This window comes from Haliotis cracherodii, unplaced genomic scaffold (assembly GCF_022045235.1).
Source record: "Haliotis cracherodii isolate W230 unplaced genomic scaffold, xgHalCrac1.p SCAF_5, whole genome shotgun sequence".
In the NCBI taxonomy this organism is placed as follows: Eukaryota; Metazoa; Mollusca; class Gastropoda; order Lepetellida; family Haliotidae; genus Haliotis; species Haliotis cracherodii.
Window position 1 is genome coordinate 61,515,461 of NW_027266308.1, and position 19,504 is coordinate 61,534,964.

The window sequence follows — 19,504 nt, forward strand, 5'->3', positions numbered from 1 at the left end:
TCGGAACATCGCCACAGGGGAATCGCTGTCTCCTGTTGCACGCCTGTTCAACGTCCACCACAGCACAATTGGCCGCCTCTGGGACCGATACACACAGTTCAATTCCACTGCAGACCGTCCGAGAACCGGCCGCTCAAGAGTTACCAGCCCTGCACAGGATCACTACATTCGACTGTTCCACTTACGTCATCGCCCGTGGGGGTGGGGGTGGGGAGCATATCCTACACCACGAGATCTGACTTGGTTGTGGTTCAGGGAAATTTGACAGCAAATCGCTACATGAATCAAATTCTTCAACCTCACCTTCTTCCAATCAATGACCGCCAGAAGGAGCTCTTTCAACAGGTCAACGGTCCACCGCACACAGCTCGTGTCACGGTAGACTACCTTCATAGTGCCAACATCAACGATTTGCCCTGGCCGTTGAGATCACCAGATCTCAACCCAATCAAACAACTCTGGGATGAACTCGATCAACGTGTACGTCAACGTCAGAACACGCCGCTGACACTCCCACAACTGGCCAACGCGTTACAAGCAGAATGGCGCAGAATTCCACAGGACAGAATTCGTACACTTACCCAGTCAGTGCAGAGGAGATGCAGAGCCGGGGCGGTCACAGTTCAGCGTCACCTCGTAGCCTTATGTGACATGACAACAAACAGTTTTCAATGCCCTTGTACAACGATAACATGTGTCTATTGAGCTCCAAAAGTTCATATAGGTATCTATGATATTAAATTAATTATATATCGACTTCATTTGGTACAAAAAATATACAAGAAATCTACCTGTGCGTTTCTTTTTTGGAATGCGTATAAATATTCAACTCTCAGGGAGTAAACTAACGGATAAAGTAACCGTGCTCCAGGTAAGGTTAAAATATGAATTCATTATTTAAGTAAGTAAAGCATCTTTCGGTGGATATACATGAAGACATCTCCGCGACTTTAACGCTCGTGATTAAGTTTCCACGGGCATTTTAAGCACGGCGCACAGAATGGATGTTTGCTTGTTTGTGGGAAGCGTCACACTCACACAAGTAGATTGTAAGGACGTTACATCACGTTGCAGCAGGATATTGCCCGCCCACATTTTGCCCCCCATGATTTAGCTAATATTGTTGTACTGGCATGGCCACTGTTTCTTCAGGCCTAAGTTCAACACAAGCTCTCTTTTATGGCGTGTCGCTCTGTCTCATGTGACCAGGTATGGGTTTTGTCAGTGATGGTGTTGTGATAAAACACTGATCAGATGAATGATGATGCACCTACCGAATATGGTTGTCTTGTAGATGTGATGTCACACGTGGACGACCGGCCCGTGGAAAGTCATGAGCGTTATCTTGTTGTAGATAACGTCTCCAAAGAGATGCCATTGTGTTCCGATGAACATTCAAATGTTTAACACCTTCGTTTTGTTCAATTCCTGTTCGCAGCATACCCATGGTGCGGAGACGTTGATTCTCAAGAAGCATTTTTATTGCATAATCGTTGTTTATGATTAAACAAAAGTGTTTTAGGAGCACGTGACAGCTAAACAACCATTGTGTGCTGTTCACATTCCACGTGTGTGAGTATCATGCCTCCAACATACAAGCAAACATCCATTCTGTATCCTCTTGCATTGACAATTCATATTTACATTAACATAACATTTACAAAATTTTATATAAAGCACTGTTACTATTTCCCGCTGGTATGTTAATATTAGAACCTAGGCCTAGACTCATAACAAGCTCCCTCTGTAATAGTTCATACAGGTCTTTTGTGTTCTTTGGGCATTTCTGACACCGACGGCCAGGTTCTCCTTGCTGGTATCCGGCCACGCGAATAACAAAGACATGTACTTTCAGATGTTGTGCACATGATGTCGACACAACTCAATTATCAACATCAGACAAGACAACCCAATTCCTCCGCACACAACGAGAAATCCGCCTAACACATCCTGTAGTGTTATTGTCTTAACACTTCTCTTGACGCCACAGGAATTGTCACTGTAATTCGCCAACCGCTTACTCCACCAAACCTCCAGAAGACCACTCTCTTTTAGCTGACGCATACTGAAATAGTATTCAGAGTGAACAATTATGAATTGCCACATGATGAGTGAAAGGGCAAGTTTGATTTTACGCCGCTTTGAGCAATATTCCAGCAACATCACGGTGGGGGACACCAGAAATGGGCTTTACGCATTATACCCATGTCGGGAATCGATTCCGGGTCTTCGGCGTGACGAGCGAACGCTTTAACTACTAGGCTACCCGACCGCCCCCTACATGATGAAGTTCTTATTGCTGCTTATAGAAAAACTGTAAAGCTGTTGTCAGGAATTATAAGGAATTTTTAGAAGATGAAAAGAGACAAACTGATTTGCTTAGAAATGATCACTTTGAGGAAAAAGTAATGTTTTACGTACACTCTATCGATGTCTGACTTGAGCGGATAATCTTTTGGTATTGCAAATGCTAGTCTTTCATTCCACCAGGACACAGGTTCCCCAACAAGTGCAAGATTGCAGTCGCTAGCTATTTGTGTTTCCCCAAAGGATAAATATACGACGAAAGCATGCATTCCCTCTTTGACTCTTGCCATTTGCCTATCTTGATCATTGAGGAATATTTCTGTGTCGTGATCGCTTAATTTCTTCATTTTGTCGTAAAGTCGACGAATATCTGTCCTTTGGGATGACTGTTCAAATACAAGAAATATGCATGTTATTAAAGTATAAAATAATTTGGAATGATGTTATCAGACGCAAACAAATAAACAAATATGAAAAGGTAAGACGGGTGACGGAAAGGTTCTGAGCCTAGCTATGAATAATCAAAAGTACACCCATAACAGTTTGAAATAAGCACAATACTTTCCATGCTCACTGGCTGTTTTTGAACCAAATACATAACTAGGCATTATATTCCTGTAGGCATCAAAATGACTGGGTATGCTCTAGTTCTATTCACAATACATTGACCTCCGCGTTGTCATCAAGTATGTCCGTATGTCCGTAACGGGATCCAACTCCCAACAGCCTTCCATGCGGACATAGTGTCAACTTAGGAAGACTCAAAGACGATCAAACATCTTCAACTGCCACCATAAGAAAGTGTTAATAACATATATGATTAAGGATCATCGACGACTCACCATATGCAACACATCCAATGCAGTAGGCATCTTTTAAGAGAAAGTTGAAAACATTCTGATGAATGAACTGAGCATGACAACGGTTTCAGCACGCTGGTTCCATGTGGGATCCAGGCACTCCAGCATGATCGACACAAGTGTGTGAACTTTAGAGTGATTTAGGTTGAAAAATAATTAGCATATAACTCCATCAACCAGTCAATCATACTTGGTTTAAGGATATTTACATGTTAAGGACAAAGTTCTCCACTATATATATATATATATATATATATATATATATATATATATATATATATATATATATATATATATATATATATATAGAATAACTTAAACACTACATTTCAAGGCATTATCATTTGCAGATGCCCTCAGTCTAGCATACCTGGAGCTTCTGCAAATAATAATGCACCGAAAAATATCATTTACCCTATAACCCGTACAATGTCGTCAGATCTCTGATAACATATTTTGTAATATCCATAGGGATTCAAGGTTACAATTTGTCTCCAGCAATCAATAAATATATATACAATTCTGGTTTTAATGAATGATTGACGAGGAGTCACCATACAGCTGGAATATTGATGAGTGCGGCGATATACAACAAACTAATAATAATGATGTGAAGGGGATTAACATCCTGTTTGAGCAAAAAACACATAAGAAATAAAAGTGAGAAAAAACCTTTCCATGGCCACAAAACATTTCTGTGTAAAGGAGTCGATTTACGACTCCGACTATATCATGATCATGTGTTTGATATGTACCATGAGTTCCCGGGTAATTTCGGGTGAACATTTGACTTGCCTATTTATGTGTATGTAATAGGTGCCATCAGTGGGGCAGGATATGCTCATCTCATTGCAAACACCTGGTATCATCACTATTTGATAGTCATTTATTACGAATAAAAGCGACAAAACCCTTTCCATAATATAAGAAAAAGAAGAGTCGATTTACGATTCCTACTTCATCATGAGCATGTGTTTGAATTACTTTCAAATAGTGATAATATCTGTTCGCGAAATAGGTGAGCGTATCCTTCTCCAGTGGTAACACCCGACACAAGCAAATGCATAGGCAAGTTAATTGTTCACCTGAAAAAACAGACGGGAACATATTGTACACATACAATTGGGAATTGCAATGGACATAATTTTTGTCTGTGGTGTGTCAAAATAGGAAATGTCCTCCACATGTCTACCATAAAACCTTTTGAAAGTTTTAGTTTCAAGGGCTTGAATAAAAGCATCCTCGCTTTTATTAATATTGCTTGGTGTTTTCTGCTGGAATAGGATTTTTATCCCCTTCACGTCATTGTGTAATTAGTTTGTTGTTTATCGCCGCACTCAAAATAGGGAATGCATCGGACATCATTTTCGTCACTGATGCGTCAAATTTGAAAATGTTCTCAATATGTCAACAAAAAAACGTTCTGAAAGTTTGACCGAGGCCTTGAATGCTATTGTAATAGTTTCGTTACGGTAGACATATTGTCCATGTGCAATTCAAATTTGTAAGCTGAAAATGGCAGCTATTTGAAATTTCGAAATCCCTTAAACAACTCTTTTACATCCCTGCCAAAAGTCAAATGAATAAGCAATTCAATTAGAAGAAGGTTAATTTCTATAACAGTGCAGCCATACATACAAAGTACATACAAAGTACATTCTACCCAAGTCTCAAACATGCGGTTAATATTTAGTTGATACAAATACAGTTGATATTCAAATGGTAAACCATCGGAAATCTTTATCTGAATAATTTATCAAACTATTACCTTCATAACGTCAATGGCTATACCGACGTCGTACATGCCTACAGTGTAGTCGCTATCGACGAGGTCACTGATGCTTGAAATCTTTAACAATCCTGTCCCAGCTGTTAAAACGGCCATCAGATTGGCACTATATACAGACGAGATGACAATAACGAGCAACCAAGAAGAAGAGAGAAGAATCTTTCCGGCACATGTTCGTGGCTCTGTTTGAAATCCTAATAAAACAGAAAACAGAGTTAACAATGTAAAGGATGTTGCCTTGTTACCTTCATAGCTTGGCTACTGACTTTCATAAGACAGGGTAGTGCATTTTGCATGTTGCATTGGGATTTCGTTGCACAATGGCTACTTACTACCTCATGCCTTTCCCAAGAAGAGACTAATATGGGGGTTAGATGGTCATAGTACGTAGTGAGTGAGTGAGTTGTGTTTAACGCCGCTTTTAACAGTATTCCAGTTATATCGCGGCGTGTCAGCTTAATGTGGGAGGAAAGCCCGAAGTGATGCAGGTCTCAGACGTTTATTACTTCGGTGAAACCCACGAGCACGGGTATGGTGCTGACAAACCTAGAAACATAATCAGGGCGAACCGGGATTCGAACCCACAATCAAAGGTGTCTGGCGTGTCCACCGCGGGTCGCAACTCTGCACAGCGAATCGCGGCGCCTTAGACGACTGGGCCACCCGTGCCCCCTAGATTGTCATAAAATAACACGTTCAAGGAACTCTTCTACTGCAACTTTTAGTGCTAAGGTACATGTACTAGTATGTTAGCATATTTATTAATTGGGCCACATGCAAAAGTGGTGAAATAGATAATCGCAGACAAAGTTGATTTAAATTAAACTTTGGTTAGATGGGTTCTTAGATAATTTCCAAGTTTGCTCCTACTATAGTATACAAAATGTTCACAAATGTGGCACAAACCATCAAATCAAAGGTCGAATCAAAGACAAAATCCTCAATACCACATAAGAAAACCCAGAAGATATATTTATATATGTCAATACATTTTGAAAAAGAGATGTCCGAGTACTAGCCGAATAATGGGTATATAGGTATGGCGGCCATGTTCCAAATCGGTTTGGAATTCAGTGAGTAGTATCTACAGACACCAGAGTTGAGATCATTCATTTAAAATATTTGGAAGTTATAATTTCAGAGTAGATGTCGAAAATGTTACCGTTAACAAGGATGGACAACGGAACGGACGACGGACAGTGCGCAACGACATTTGCTCACTGACGGTTGAATAATGGCCATAAATGGGGGTTTCTTATATAGCTGCAAAGGCGGCCATTTTGAAAACCTGATTCGAAAATCGTGGAGAAATTGGGGTGTCCTCATTGGTTGGAATAAGCATGTGACTGTCCTTGTTCCTGTTCTTATAGTCCTTGGTCTGTAATTCTTGGATTAAATTGCCCTACCCAGACACGACATTCTGGCGACGATACGTGCGACAAGGACAATAATTACATTCATTATATTACACTGGATACCGGCAACTGCGATAAACGTCAACCAGGCCATGGCAAACGCTCATTGGACTTTCAGTCAAGTGATCTGAAAAGGGACACATGAACCGTTTTCTAAATATTGAACAGTGGTACAAATGCAGAATTAAAAGATTGAACCTTGAGTCAAGGAGTCACACGCCAATTTTGGACAGTATTTCGGATGAAACTGCTGGACTTCCTCGTGCAATCTGTACCTGATCTATGTGAAATTGTGAGATAGGACAATTAGGTAACAAGTAAATACCATCTCCATGGCCATCAAGTGTGCTCCCATCCTGGTTGATCTGTTTAGTTATGCATATGAATCGGAATTTCTGCTATGTTAGACCTGATATTCTATATTTGACGCATCAGTACAGTGGTCAAAATGACGTCCGATGCGACTCACTATTTTGACGTGAACCATACCGAAATTGACGTATGGAAGCCCCTCCGTCCGTTAGCCGACTCCAAGCTGACGTTTCGAAATACGTGGATTGCGACGGTATCACATGGGTAATATAGACTTTTGCAGACTGTTAACGCTGTGAGAGCCTTCCATATGTATAAGATATATTGCTCGCCTCAATGAAATTGTAATTCGTGATATTTTGGAGTTTAAGTGCTGCGTACATGTAAGTGTTTTATTGTACCCTTGAATTTGAATTTGAAAAGAAATAGTTGATTTAGTTGATTTATAACAATTTACAACCGTTTCTGTTATGTCCCCGGATACTTGACTTGCCTGTGTTCATGACGGATGCCACCTATTCATTATTTATAGTTATTTTTAAACACATGCATAAAAACATGATATAGTCGGAATCGAAAAATTGCTGCTATCATCAGGAATGTCTTATTGGTCAAGAAAAGAGTTTCGTCGCTTTTATTTACATCACTGTGTGTTACTGTAATCTGAAGCTAGGAACTCCCATAGAAACATCTGACGCAAGGAATCAACCCTGATTAATATTTTGGATTGAAAAGCACCACGTGCGTTACAAATGCAAAATATTGTTTATAAACGCTACAGAATATGTCGCCCACAAACCTGTGTTACACATTTTATGTTCAGTCAAAACATTACAAAAACACAATTTATAAATATTGATATTGCCTGTTTTTCCAGTTTACTTCCCCTTATCTCCCATGGAATTTTCCACAAATGGATTACAAATACAGCGCGAAATAGTTCTAACGAATTAGAGCATTTAATGTTTCATGTCAACAGAGCATCTTGTCGAAAAAAATGTTCACCAACCTTGTCTGAAAACGGAGCCAACGAATTGCCAGCTAATACTTGGTAATTGCCGAAGGAAGACTGTCGATGTTCCATCACATGTCGCAGTAAAGATACTGTTGTAATTTTCAACTATACTATATACAATTAATAGTCCCACAATAGCTGCGGCGAAAGTAAGATAGACTTCAACTTTCAGTGGCTTTGCGACTAAGTAGAAAGACCCTGTGGTGTCAGTCTTCATCCTGTATATTATATCCGTTCTATCAACTTTAAAGGCCGGGTAGATATAATCTATCATCTGTGCTCTTCCGTAGTGAACAGTAAGATCGGCAGCTACTATATCTACTTCCTGAAAGGTAATGATGAACGAGGTGTAGATCACCTTCAGTGAACATATTTATTTGTTGTTTAACGCCTCACTCAGCAATATTCCAGCTATATGACGGCGGTCTGTAATAATCGAGTCTGGACCAGACAATCCAGTGATTGACATCATGAGCATCGATCCACGCATTTCGGAAATGATGACATGCATCAACCAAGTCAGAGAGACTAACCACCTGATCCCGTTAGTCGACTCTTACGATAGTCGCCTTTCACGGCAAGCATGGGTTGCTGAGGACGTATTCTACCCCAGATCTTCACGGGTTTTGAACATATTATAATCATGCATTTCATTAGTTGGGGTACAATTAGTTTTAACCCTAACCTGAGTCCAGAAACCCATTATTCATTGGAGAACGTATTAACTAATCCATCCTTAAATTTGATTACTTTCGGATTAACGCCGTTTCACTGTATGCATATTTACTAATATAATAATATTTTTTCTCAAGGACATAACTTTCGGTTGAATCATAAAATAGTTACCCTTCTGGTGAGCTGGGCGACCATGCCATTCCAAGAGTCGTTTACGAATACGCCCCAGAGACCATCAGGCGGTTCTATGACATCATAACTGTTAGGCATAGAAAATGAAAATGAAATCGACATACTAATCTCCACGAGGGCGTGGTTGGATGAAAATGGAGCCTCTTCATGACTGAATTGTATTGTGCTCTTTTGCACATATTCATTTGTCTGATGACGCACTTGTGAAGCATAGCATGACTCATGATGAAAACAAAGCATTCCACAGTTTTCTTAAACGAGCCAAGGATGTGGGACATAATTTCAATGTCAGTGTTGATCTTGTTTATGGTTCTGTACTGCTGGACGGTACAGATTTGAGTGTCAACCAAGCGAAGTGCCATATGAAAACGGCCAAGGAGAGGCTGCATCGAGCTTATATGCAGCATGTTGAGAAGACAACAACTTCACAGAGTTTGTCGCTTGGATGAAGTCGGCTAGCCTGAAAAGTGAAACAGGAGGCTTTCTGTCTCCTGCTCAGGACTAGTCACTTCCCAATGTGTGATTTTGCATCAAAATATAAATATGAAATGTAGATTATGCAATGAATTTAATGGGACGCTCCAACACATTGTCAGTGGATTCATTGCTTTGTTACAAACACAGTATCTTAAGCGACATGATGGTGTAGCTCGATCATTTTATTACCGTCTTCGACATGCTTCTGGTTCTGACACAGACGTCCATCCATGGTACGACCCGGAATATGTAGAGGGCGTCACCGCGACACTTACGATGGACTCAGAGGAATTGGAATCAAGACGTCTTCAGTGATGAATCCCGATTTAATCTTCCAATTGCTGATGGTAGGGCGAGGGTGTGGAGGCGCCGTCATAAACGTTACCCTTATTGTTGTGTACAGGAAGTTGACAGAGTTCGAGGCGAAAGTGTCATGATGCGGGTTGCTTTCTGTGGCAATGCACGTTCCAGGCTTGTTGTCTTCCGTGGCAACCTTAATGCTGCTGCTTACCGCAACCAGGTACTGGCACCAATCCCATCGAACACGTCTGGGATGCTCTTGGCAGAAGTCTGCGCACTCACCAGAACCAACCACAGAATTTGCAAGAACTTGGCACCATTTTGCAGCAACAATGGCGTCGTCTTCCCAATCATGTGTTCAGAAGCATCACAAGGTCCATGCGGAGGCGTTGTGTGGCAGTTGTCAACGCACATGATGGCCATACACGCTACTGAACTTGTGTGCCATCAGATTCTCGTGCTTGGGACTTATGATAACTGTTGATGTTATTACCGAATACCGTAGGTGGTTGGAACAAATTATGGTTACCACCGTTAATTAAAATCCTTCTTTGGACATTAATGATTAAAAATTACCTTCTCTGATACATTTGTCCATTGTATATCATATATGGGATTATTTTTAAAAATGTGAAGTTTTTAATTGAACCAGTATACTTGGTTGGTTCAACTGGGCAGCGTTTCCTGGGAGAAGTCCCATTCACTGTCTGGGCTTCGTCAAGAGGGGGCAAGTGCCCTGAGCTGATTATGAGCCTAACCAGTCTGACTGTGCCAGGATCTCCGAAACCCACTTTACTTAATCTGTTTATTTTAATCTGTACATAAAAATCATAATAATACCTGAAATTTAGTTTCTTGGAGATTGTTTCCAGGATATCAAAGATATAGCCAGTGTATGTTGCCGTCCCGTTGATGATTTGCTTCCAGACGTATGGATTTGACTGAAAAGAAATGAACGCTTAAAGTGCAGCAAATTGAGGTATCTAAAATAACCTAGTACTTAAATAAATAAAATGACTTTTAGGCTATGTAGTTTTAACCACTCTACATAGTTTAGTTGTGATGAGACGTAGGGAAAATTAAGGCCAAATCAAAACATTTACCTCTTGCGTAGAGACCAACAGTCGCCTGTTGTTGTATCCATACTGCGTGTTGGGATATATTCTTGCCAAATGGGTTGCGTTTGTTTCTTTCTTGCCAGGGACGGAGATGAATACTTTCCCTCCTGGAGTATTATGCAATGTGTACATGTGTGCACTTGGGTTGGTCTAAAATATGAAACAACACATTTGAGGAACTGTCCTGAAATGGCATTTTGTTTGAAATACATTTTGTTGAAATGTGCATTTGGAATCTAATCAATATGGTGTCCAATTCAAATCTGATAACGTTATATTTTTGCTAAAATTTATTTTCGTTACATTTAATTTAACAACGAATACTAACTAAAATGTGCCAATATACTGATAATACTTTCTATACATTCAGTTGAAATTTATCATTGAGTCGTTGGTCAATCTAATTCAATTGTACTGTTTGACGTGACGTGGCGAGACATCACAATTACTCTTCACACTTTAGAATCCACTGTATATATCATATACAGTAGTGAGTGAGTGAGTCAATATGGTTTACGCCTCTTTTAGCAAAATCACGATATCCCGACGGGGGGATACCATAAATGGGCTTCGGACATAGTATACATGAGGAGAATCGAACCTTTAACCACTTGGCTACCTCACCGCCCCTCGAATACTTAAGGATACATTCATCGTGAGCATGGTGCACTAGATTTGTGTAAGGTATTATGTTTTGGCGCTTCAATCTATGGCGAGAAAAACTCGGATCAAAAGGTTCCATGTTCCAATTTGACGAAACTCAAATATATTAAAGAAACATGATAGCTGCCTCCTTTTATCCCTTATAAATTTCCCATGCATTCTTGTGGTTGTGTGTGATATTGTCACCATGTCAAGAACATGACTAAGAAAACGCATTAATCGGTTCTAATAAAATGTAAACATGTTTACTGCTTATTCGTTTTTGTTGCAACATTAGAAAGAACAACATTTTGTTATTGTAATAATCATCTCTTATGTATTTACAACGGAACAATTTCACGTACTGAAAATTCACAGGATGTATCATCTTGCACAATGACAGCAACGTTCTCTAGGTGATTTACTGTCATTGCGTGTAGCATCGACATACTGTTCGCCAGAATGATAATTCTCGAATTATGTCTGAAATCTGTTGTACGGTTTGAATTGAAATCAAAATTGTCCAGCTGAAATAAGTGAAAAATGTTCATGTCATATATTTACTTAAACATAAATCGAAAACATATATACTGAACATGAAAAGTAAAGGATCATGCATAGTTTTGGGGATATTTTTCGAAGTGAAGGCTGAGCACACAATTTCATGAAAATATACCCCCAATTATATCCGGATCCCTATAGTCACAGTACATATGCATTCTAAATACGTATAGTAGAAGGAACTACAGAATTGAAGCCAACTCAATGCTCAAATATGTACACAATTAGAGGTTACTTGAATGAGAGTAAATAGCCACGCCATTCATTGAAATGATCACATTTATGTCGGGAAATTTTAACAATATTTAATCTTACACATTTAAAAGTCAGTTTAAATATTTGTATTTGCGCGCATCACTATGCCATATATTGGTAACTGACTCACCTGCTCCAAAAGCCACGCAGTTGATGTGTCATTCAGTGCAATGATCACATTTATGTCGGGAAAGAGAAGAGTGTGAATATCCCTTAAAACATGTCTGTCTAGTTTATCCAAACAGTATATTTGTAGCTTCATGTGTTCAGTGAAACGGATTCCTTGAACAAGAAAAAACACTGATTATTTCAAACTAGAACTATTTTACTAGTGTTTTAAGCAATTATGTTTTAATACAATTGAAGTTCATTTGAGAAATGGTTGAACAATCAGTTTGATTTCATTTCCATGTTATCTTCGTCATTAGCGTTTCATCTGAACTGAAGGATAATAACATTACTGCAACGCCCGCTTCGTATTTCAATATCGCTCTGTTGACCGAGTTAAGAAAATCCGCCGAACATTTTACCTTCGTTTCTTTCTTGGATAAATGCTACCGAAGTCCAATTTAAGACGTCCATCACGTCGTTGACATCATTGGAAAGACAACCTTCTTTCTAGAACAGATACAACCACCATATTACACATATGATGGTGAGGTGAAATGGGGTTTAACGTCGCGTCCAAGATTATTGCACTTATATAGCGACGTGCATGCACGTGTATGTGTGTGTGTGTGGCTGCTTGTACTAGTCCGGACTGATGCCGATTTATAGTGCTAGCTCACTGAGATACCATGCCGCAGTTTAACATGAATACCCCACTCAGACACAGTATACTGACTCCGAGCCGACCAGTCCTTGTTTTAGCCCCCTAATGCCGAGCGCCAGACAGGGTAACAACAAGTACAATCTTTTAACGTCTTTTTGTATGACGCGGCCCGGGATCGAACCCTGGACCTTCCGCTCTCCGGGCGGACGCTCTACCACAAGACCACGGAGGCGGTCACACATATGATGAGTTATTAAGTGTTTTCATGTATAACTTTAACACAGGCATAGTATGCTGTATGCTACGTGCTCAACGTGCTTACGTGGTAAAGGATCATGAATAGTTTTTGGGATATTTTTCGAAGTGAAGGCTGAGCACACAATTTCATGGAAATATACCCCCAATTATATCCGGATCCCTATAGTCACAGTACATATGCATACTAAATACATGTAGTAGAAGGAACTACAGAATTGAAGCCAACTCAATGCTCAAATATGTACACAATTAGAGGTTACTTGAATGAGAGTAAAAAGCCACGTGCTCAACGGTCAATGTATCAATATGAAACTGTTGTATAAACGAAATCAGACCATTAGATACGCGCTCATTATCTGAAAGTCATTTTAACTGAGAGCAAGTTAATAACGTTATGACAAATATATTCCACTTACCTTCAGACAATACATATTGACATTGTTTACACAATACGAGACCTGTAAAAGCAATTATTATTATTATTATATGTATCCAAAAGCGACGAATGCTCGACATTTTGTATATGAGTGCTGGAAACAATGCTTAAAATATACTCGTGACAGCTTCAACAGTTGGAGCTCTCTCCTACTGACTACAGAGTTATATGGATAGACTTTCAATATAATTCCATTCAAAGGCATTACTAAATACATATAATGGCATGATTAAAAAGAAAACAAATAATTGATATTTGCCAATACAATGGTATACTGCAGAACAAGACGAGTTTAGATCGATACCAATCGACCAAATTAAGTGATGTCACGAAGAATAAACATTGTGGACAAAAGACCCGTCTATCCAGTGAATACCCATATATAGGAAATCAAAACCGGACCTTCAGGCACATGAATGCATTAAGACTATTGTAAATAAAGATAATTACGTTTCACTACAACGGTACTTAATGCATATGGAACATGTCTGTGGTGTGTGACATACTATAAATATGCCATTAGACAGAATAGTATCATTAATGAGCACCTATCCTCGTGACCTGTTATCTTCGATTTTAATTGGGAACAAAGATATTTGTGTGAACTTGATATCCAACACACCATTAAGCTTCCATTAACCAGTCTTTCTGTTATTGATACTACATTGCCAAGAGGACAATGGGTCTGCTATATGCAGTATCCTTCCCTTCAATCATCAACTATTCACGTGGATACGTCTATGTGCATTGTAACGTCTGTCTATTTACAAGAACTTGTGCTTCGTCCTTCAGCGCACATTAATTAACTGCACTAAACAATATACTAGACCTCATCGGAATTTCTTGCTCACTGAAATGACATACCGAGGAGGAAATATCAATATATAAATACCTGGAAATATGCCATTACATTCAAAACATTTCATACTTACCATGTCCGAAGGACACCAAACCAAATCAGACGATTTGAACATATTTGTAGCCATTATGGTTTGGACCACTAATGTTAAGTTACAGCTTGATAGATAAAGAATAGATGTTTTGTTGACTTTGTACCGCGTGGGAATTACTGGTTAGAATAAGTTAAAAACGACTAAAATAAGATCGAATGACGAGTCGATTTGTTCCGTGACCTAATGCTAATAATATCCATCACTGGTATGTCTGGTCCAGACTAAGCACAGGGATTACACTGGAATTTACGAAAACCAAATTGTCCCAGAAAAAGCTTAAAAAAAATATCTATGGTTGATATTATGGAAAACTTGAAATTGTCACTCACAAAACATACATTGTTGCAAAACGTGTTTTTTTATAAATGTTTTATATTTTGTTAGTCTCATAGTGTCTATTTTAAAAAAAATATATCCTTTTTTGCAGGTGTTGCTGACAAGATATATAGTCTCTATACAAAAACACAGCACAGGCCCAGCCCCCACCACAGCAGCATATCAAATAGTGGGTCCTTAAGGCGAACACACATCGCCGAGTACATCGCCGCTGCACCCCTTATTGTCCATCGAATATTTCAAATTTGAAGAAAATAGTAGGCTCGTGAAGAGAACGACCCTACGCAAACAGCCATGATCAATGTAACATTACATCACCATCTAACTTGAAACGTAGTCACGGGTACGAAGTGTATGACGTAGTTATTGATCGTTTCTACATCTACAACCATGATACTGCAGTAACTATAGTTGATGTCGATTTCACTGTAAACAAATGGCGTCGTTTATATGTATAAATGTTATACTTTATTTCTTCAAATTCAGTAACTAAGTTGTGTGTAATTACTGTCCGGTGATCTCAGGTGCTTCAATCCCCTATGTGGAATCGCCAGATTTACCCCAATTATGATCCTTGGTGTGGCAGCTGTGTACCCGTACGCCTGTTTGAGAGAGGAGAAATCTACGTCGTGTGAAACTGTTTTTCTCCAAAATGAAAGTGACACACTGGTATAATAGACCCGTAAGGATCCGGGTTAGAATAGGTCTTTATAGCTTGTCGGATGAGGCTACTATGCTTGTAAGAGGCGATTAACGGGATCGGGTGGTCAGGCTCGCTGACTTGGATGATGCATGTCATAGTTTCCCAATTACGTAGATCGATGCTCATGATATCAATCACTGGACTGTCTAGTCCAGACTCGATTCTTTACAAACCTCCGTCATATAGCAACAAACAAACAAACAAACGAACACTGTGATAATAACTGAAATCACTTGTCAAAACCGTTTCCACCCGGCGGAATTGCAGGTAAGGCTTGGTCCCAAGCAATCTATGCCTGTCGTTAGAGGTGATTCAGTGCATCGGCTAGTCATGCTCGCTAACCCAGTTGATTAATTGATCATACCCCGATGCCGTGGTATTTTGACAGATTTGTCTGTTCCATACTCGGATTATTTACAGGTCTCGACTTTCTGGCAAGAATACTGCCCATATCATCATGGAGGCCTTTTTGGGCAACCAGGATGTGATGTGATGTGATGTGAGGTGAGGTGAGGTGAGATGAGATGAGGTGAGGTGAGGTGAGGTGAGGTGAGGTGAGGTGAGGTGAGGTGAGGTGAGGTGAGGTTTAACGCCGCGTTCAAGATTGTTGCACTTATATAGCGACGTACATGCACGTGTGTGTGCGGGTGTGCATGTGCATGTGCATGTACATGTGCGTGTGCGTGTGTGTGTGGCTGCTTGTACTCGTCCGGACTAATGCCGATTTGATGGTGATCACTGATATACCATACCGCAGTTTTAATATGAAAACTTCACGCAGAATGATTCCGAGCCGACCAGACCTTGTTTTAGCCCCTTAATACAGAGCGCCAGGCAGGTTATCAACAAGTACAATCTTTTAACGTAGTGTGGTATTACATGGCCGGGGATCGAACGCTCTACTACTAGACTACAGTCTCCAATATAATGGAGCTGTGGTTGCAGTTGCTTTTTTATTGTAGTAACTGTGGGGATGAGGGTTAGAACTCTAGCACTCTATTGCTTATCTTCGGTGGCAATTAAATTGGTGAGTCTTAAAAACTGTCTAAGTGTCATCGTTGGGGGACGGCGTGGAGCGCTGCTAATGTCACAATATCGTCTTGTTCAGACTCGATTATTTACAGACCGTTGTGATATATTGGGAATTTAACAACATACACTCACTCATCATCTATCCTATGGTTGAACTATATCTTCACGTGAGTTTTCTTATTTTGTCATTTTTCTGTAATCAAACAAATATATAACCACGGCAAATCACTAAATTTAAATTATTTTCTTCTCTTCGGATACGACAGCTAAATATAAGCATAATATTGACTTAGCATCATCTACAATCATCAGTATCACACGTTAATCATACCAAGTCAGTTACATGTATCTAGGACACACCTACGTATAGAGATCCCGATCAACAGTCATATTGATCAATACCCTTTTGTATGACGTGTGTTTGGAAATTTTAATTGCTTGAGCTTTGTCTGACAACTGAAAGCATACAGTGTCTTAATGATGTTAATGTGTTAGCATGAAAAAGCAATTAACTGGTGGATAGGTAACCTGCACTTCCTGATGAATATATTGAATGGTTTACAAGGGCTCTGCATTGATATTAAAATGTATGTGTTTTGTATTGGCATTTGGAAAGTGGTAGATGGCATATGTACAGGTGCCAATTCACATTATGTACCAACATTGAATACAGTCAATACACATTGGATTCTACCTTTTTTCTGATACACTGCTTGATTCTATGACATGATACATCCAAACATGTTTTTAGAAGTGAAACACTTGGCATAAACTGTCACTGTACCATCAGTATAGAATGCGAAGCAGGTTCAAACTAGTACTGAAAGCATTCAAAACAACAAACCCACTTGTTTGGCCTCATGTACGAAACAGCGCTTACCACACTACTAATTCCGCAATACGGTAATACCATGCACACATTACAACAACACGGTGGTAACTCTCAAACCTTTCAGTCTTTAAATGAACATATACCAAATTGCACTTTCACAAATACATATATCAGGCATACATATGCAATGTATTACATATTAATTTCGGGGCAGAATCATAAAGTTGATAACAGTCGTACATGAGTTTAAGATTCGCAGCGGTGCACACTTTAAAATTTAGTGGGATACTTCGGACATATGAAACGTTTTGATTATTTAAATGTTATACAACACCTGCTCAACCTAACTGCCGTAAATCTTGAAATTAACGCGAGCGTGAATAAAATGCGAAAAATGCTCGTGTTCTTTGCTCGTATTATTAAACATCGCATTTATATAAAAAAATAAGACATTTTGGATAGCAGAAATACCAACTTAGATATACGCTGAAAAGAAACAACTGTGTATTCCACATCACTGTTTATTGAGCAGCACTTGTAACAAGTATATAAACAATGCCAATCAAACACTAATTTACATCCTGTGAATTGTCCCTGCTGGGGTCAAGACGAGAGTTCTATTCACTTATGCCACCACTGATCACACCTGCAAGTCTAGACAGACGCCACCCACGCAAAACAGTGTCTTTGTTCTTTCTAGTGTTACTAAATCGCTTGTGGTAGCATGGCTTTGGAGAAGGTGTTTTGTTTCCATTTCCATCGGATCTAGTTTGTTTTTACCACCCCCCACCCCCCCACGATAAAAAAACCGCACATGTGTTGTTCAAGAGATTCGTAATTATTACGTGATTTCTACAGGACCTCAAACGCGTTACGTGTGATACAAGATACAAGAACACTAAATGGCCTGGCCCGTGCGCGCAATACTCATATGTCGGAGAGCGCACGTTAAATTCCTAATTTAAGTAAGTAAGTAAGTAAGTAAGTAAGTAAGTACGTGTGATACTTATGTCTTTGGAAGACTCGACAGTTAACGCTCATCAAACGTTAACTGAGGAGTCTTTGCATCCCGTTTATTGTACTATATACTACACAATGTTTGCTAAGGATCACCACTTTAACAAGAGTGCTCTGAGAGCACAACATCCCCCGCAGGAATTTTATTAACGAGTTTATATTTTCTTTGTATTTTATAAAAATAACAACAGTAGAGTGCACTGCATTTGGAAAAATTGTGCAGAACATTTTGTTGGGAGTAATCCAGTCTGAATGCTAATGCCATAAGGCAAATGCAGCTCCGTAAAACAGGGGCAGTAACTCTGTCAAAATTAGTCGAAATGAAACGGGAATGCGATATGCGTATCATCAACATGTCAACATCTTGTGTGTAGAGTCTCAGGGATATTCTCTGGCCACGGTAGGAGGAGTTGATTTCACAAGCTTAGTACCCTCTCTCACAATTAGGCAAACGAAGCTCCGTAAAACAGGGGCAGTAACTCTGTCCAAATTAATCGAAATGAAACGGGACTGCGATATGCGTATCATCAACAGATCGAAATATTGTGTGTAGAGTGTCAGGGATATTCTCTAAAAGCTGGAGGAGAAGTTGATTTCACAAGCTTAGTACACTCTCTCACAATTAGGCAATGAAACTCCGTAAAACCGGGGCAGTAACTCTGTCCAAATTAGTCAAAATGAAACGGGACTGCGATATGCGTATCATCAACATGTCGACATATTGTGTGTAGAGTGTCAGGGATATTCTCTAAAAGCTGGAGTAGGAGTTGATTTCACAAGCTTAGTACCCTCTGTGGGACGGACAGACGGACGGACAGACAGACGGACAGACAGACGGACGGACCGCGCCACGACATAATCCCCCGTCGGCCATTCTGGCCCGGCGGGGGATTAAAAAGTAATACGTGATATGTGTGCATATGTTGAAATTACCAAGGACAATATTGCGTGAAGACATGTTAGAAATCACGAAACACAATTCGTTGGTCGGACGACAGGACGTTCTGAAGTGACCTGTAATGACTTCGGACCATTCAGGAAGCAATAATGACAGTAAAAGTACAGTTTAGATGGATTGAAATATATTTATTTATTATGTTTATTCTGGGAGCAATAACATTCATCTCCATGTAAAGTTCATGCTGGTTCAGTAAGTCAGGTCCAGGACGTTTTTTCAAAATGCGGGGAAAAAAAAAGCTAAGTTATGGTAGTTACAATAAGAAATCAAAACACAAGGACTTTGCAAA

At 39.6% G+C, this 19,504-nt stretch overlaps 1 protein-coding gene across 1 annotated transcript; it reads right to left on the reverse strand.

Annotated features, from left to right (window-relative positions):
* Positions 1–1,851: 1,851 nt before the first annotated feature.
* On the reverse strand, positions 1,852–7,915 carry LOC139443105 (glutamate receptor 1-like). Its single transcript, XM_071224047.1, has 4 exons — positions 7,693–7,915; positions 4,936–5,150; positions 2,422–2,693; positions 1,852–2,065 (listed from the first exon to the last, which is right to left on the reverse strand). Exons 1-4 carry the CDS (start codon positions 7,913–7,915, stop codon positions 1,852–1,854), a joined length of 924 nt encoding a protein of 307 aa, XP_071080148.1.
* Positions 7,916–19,504: the final 11,589 nt, after the last annotated feature.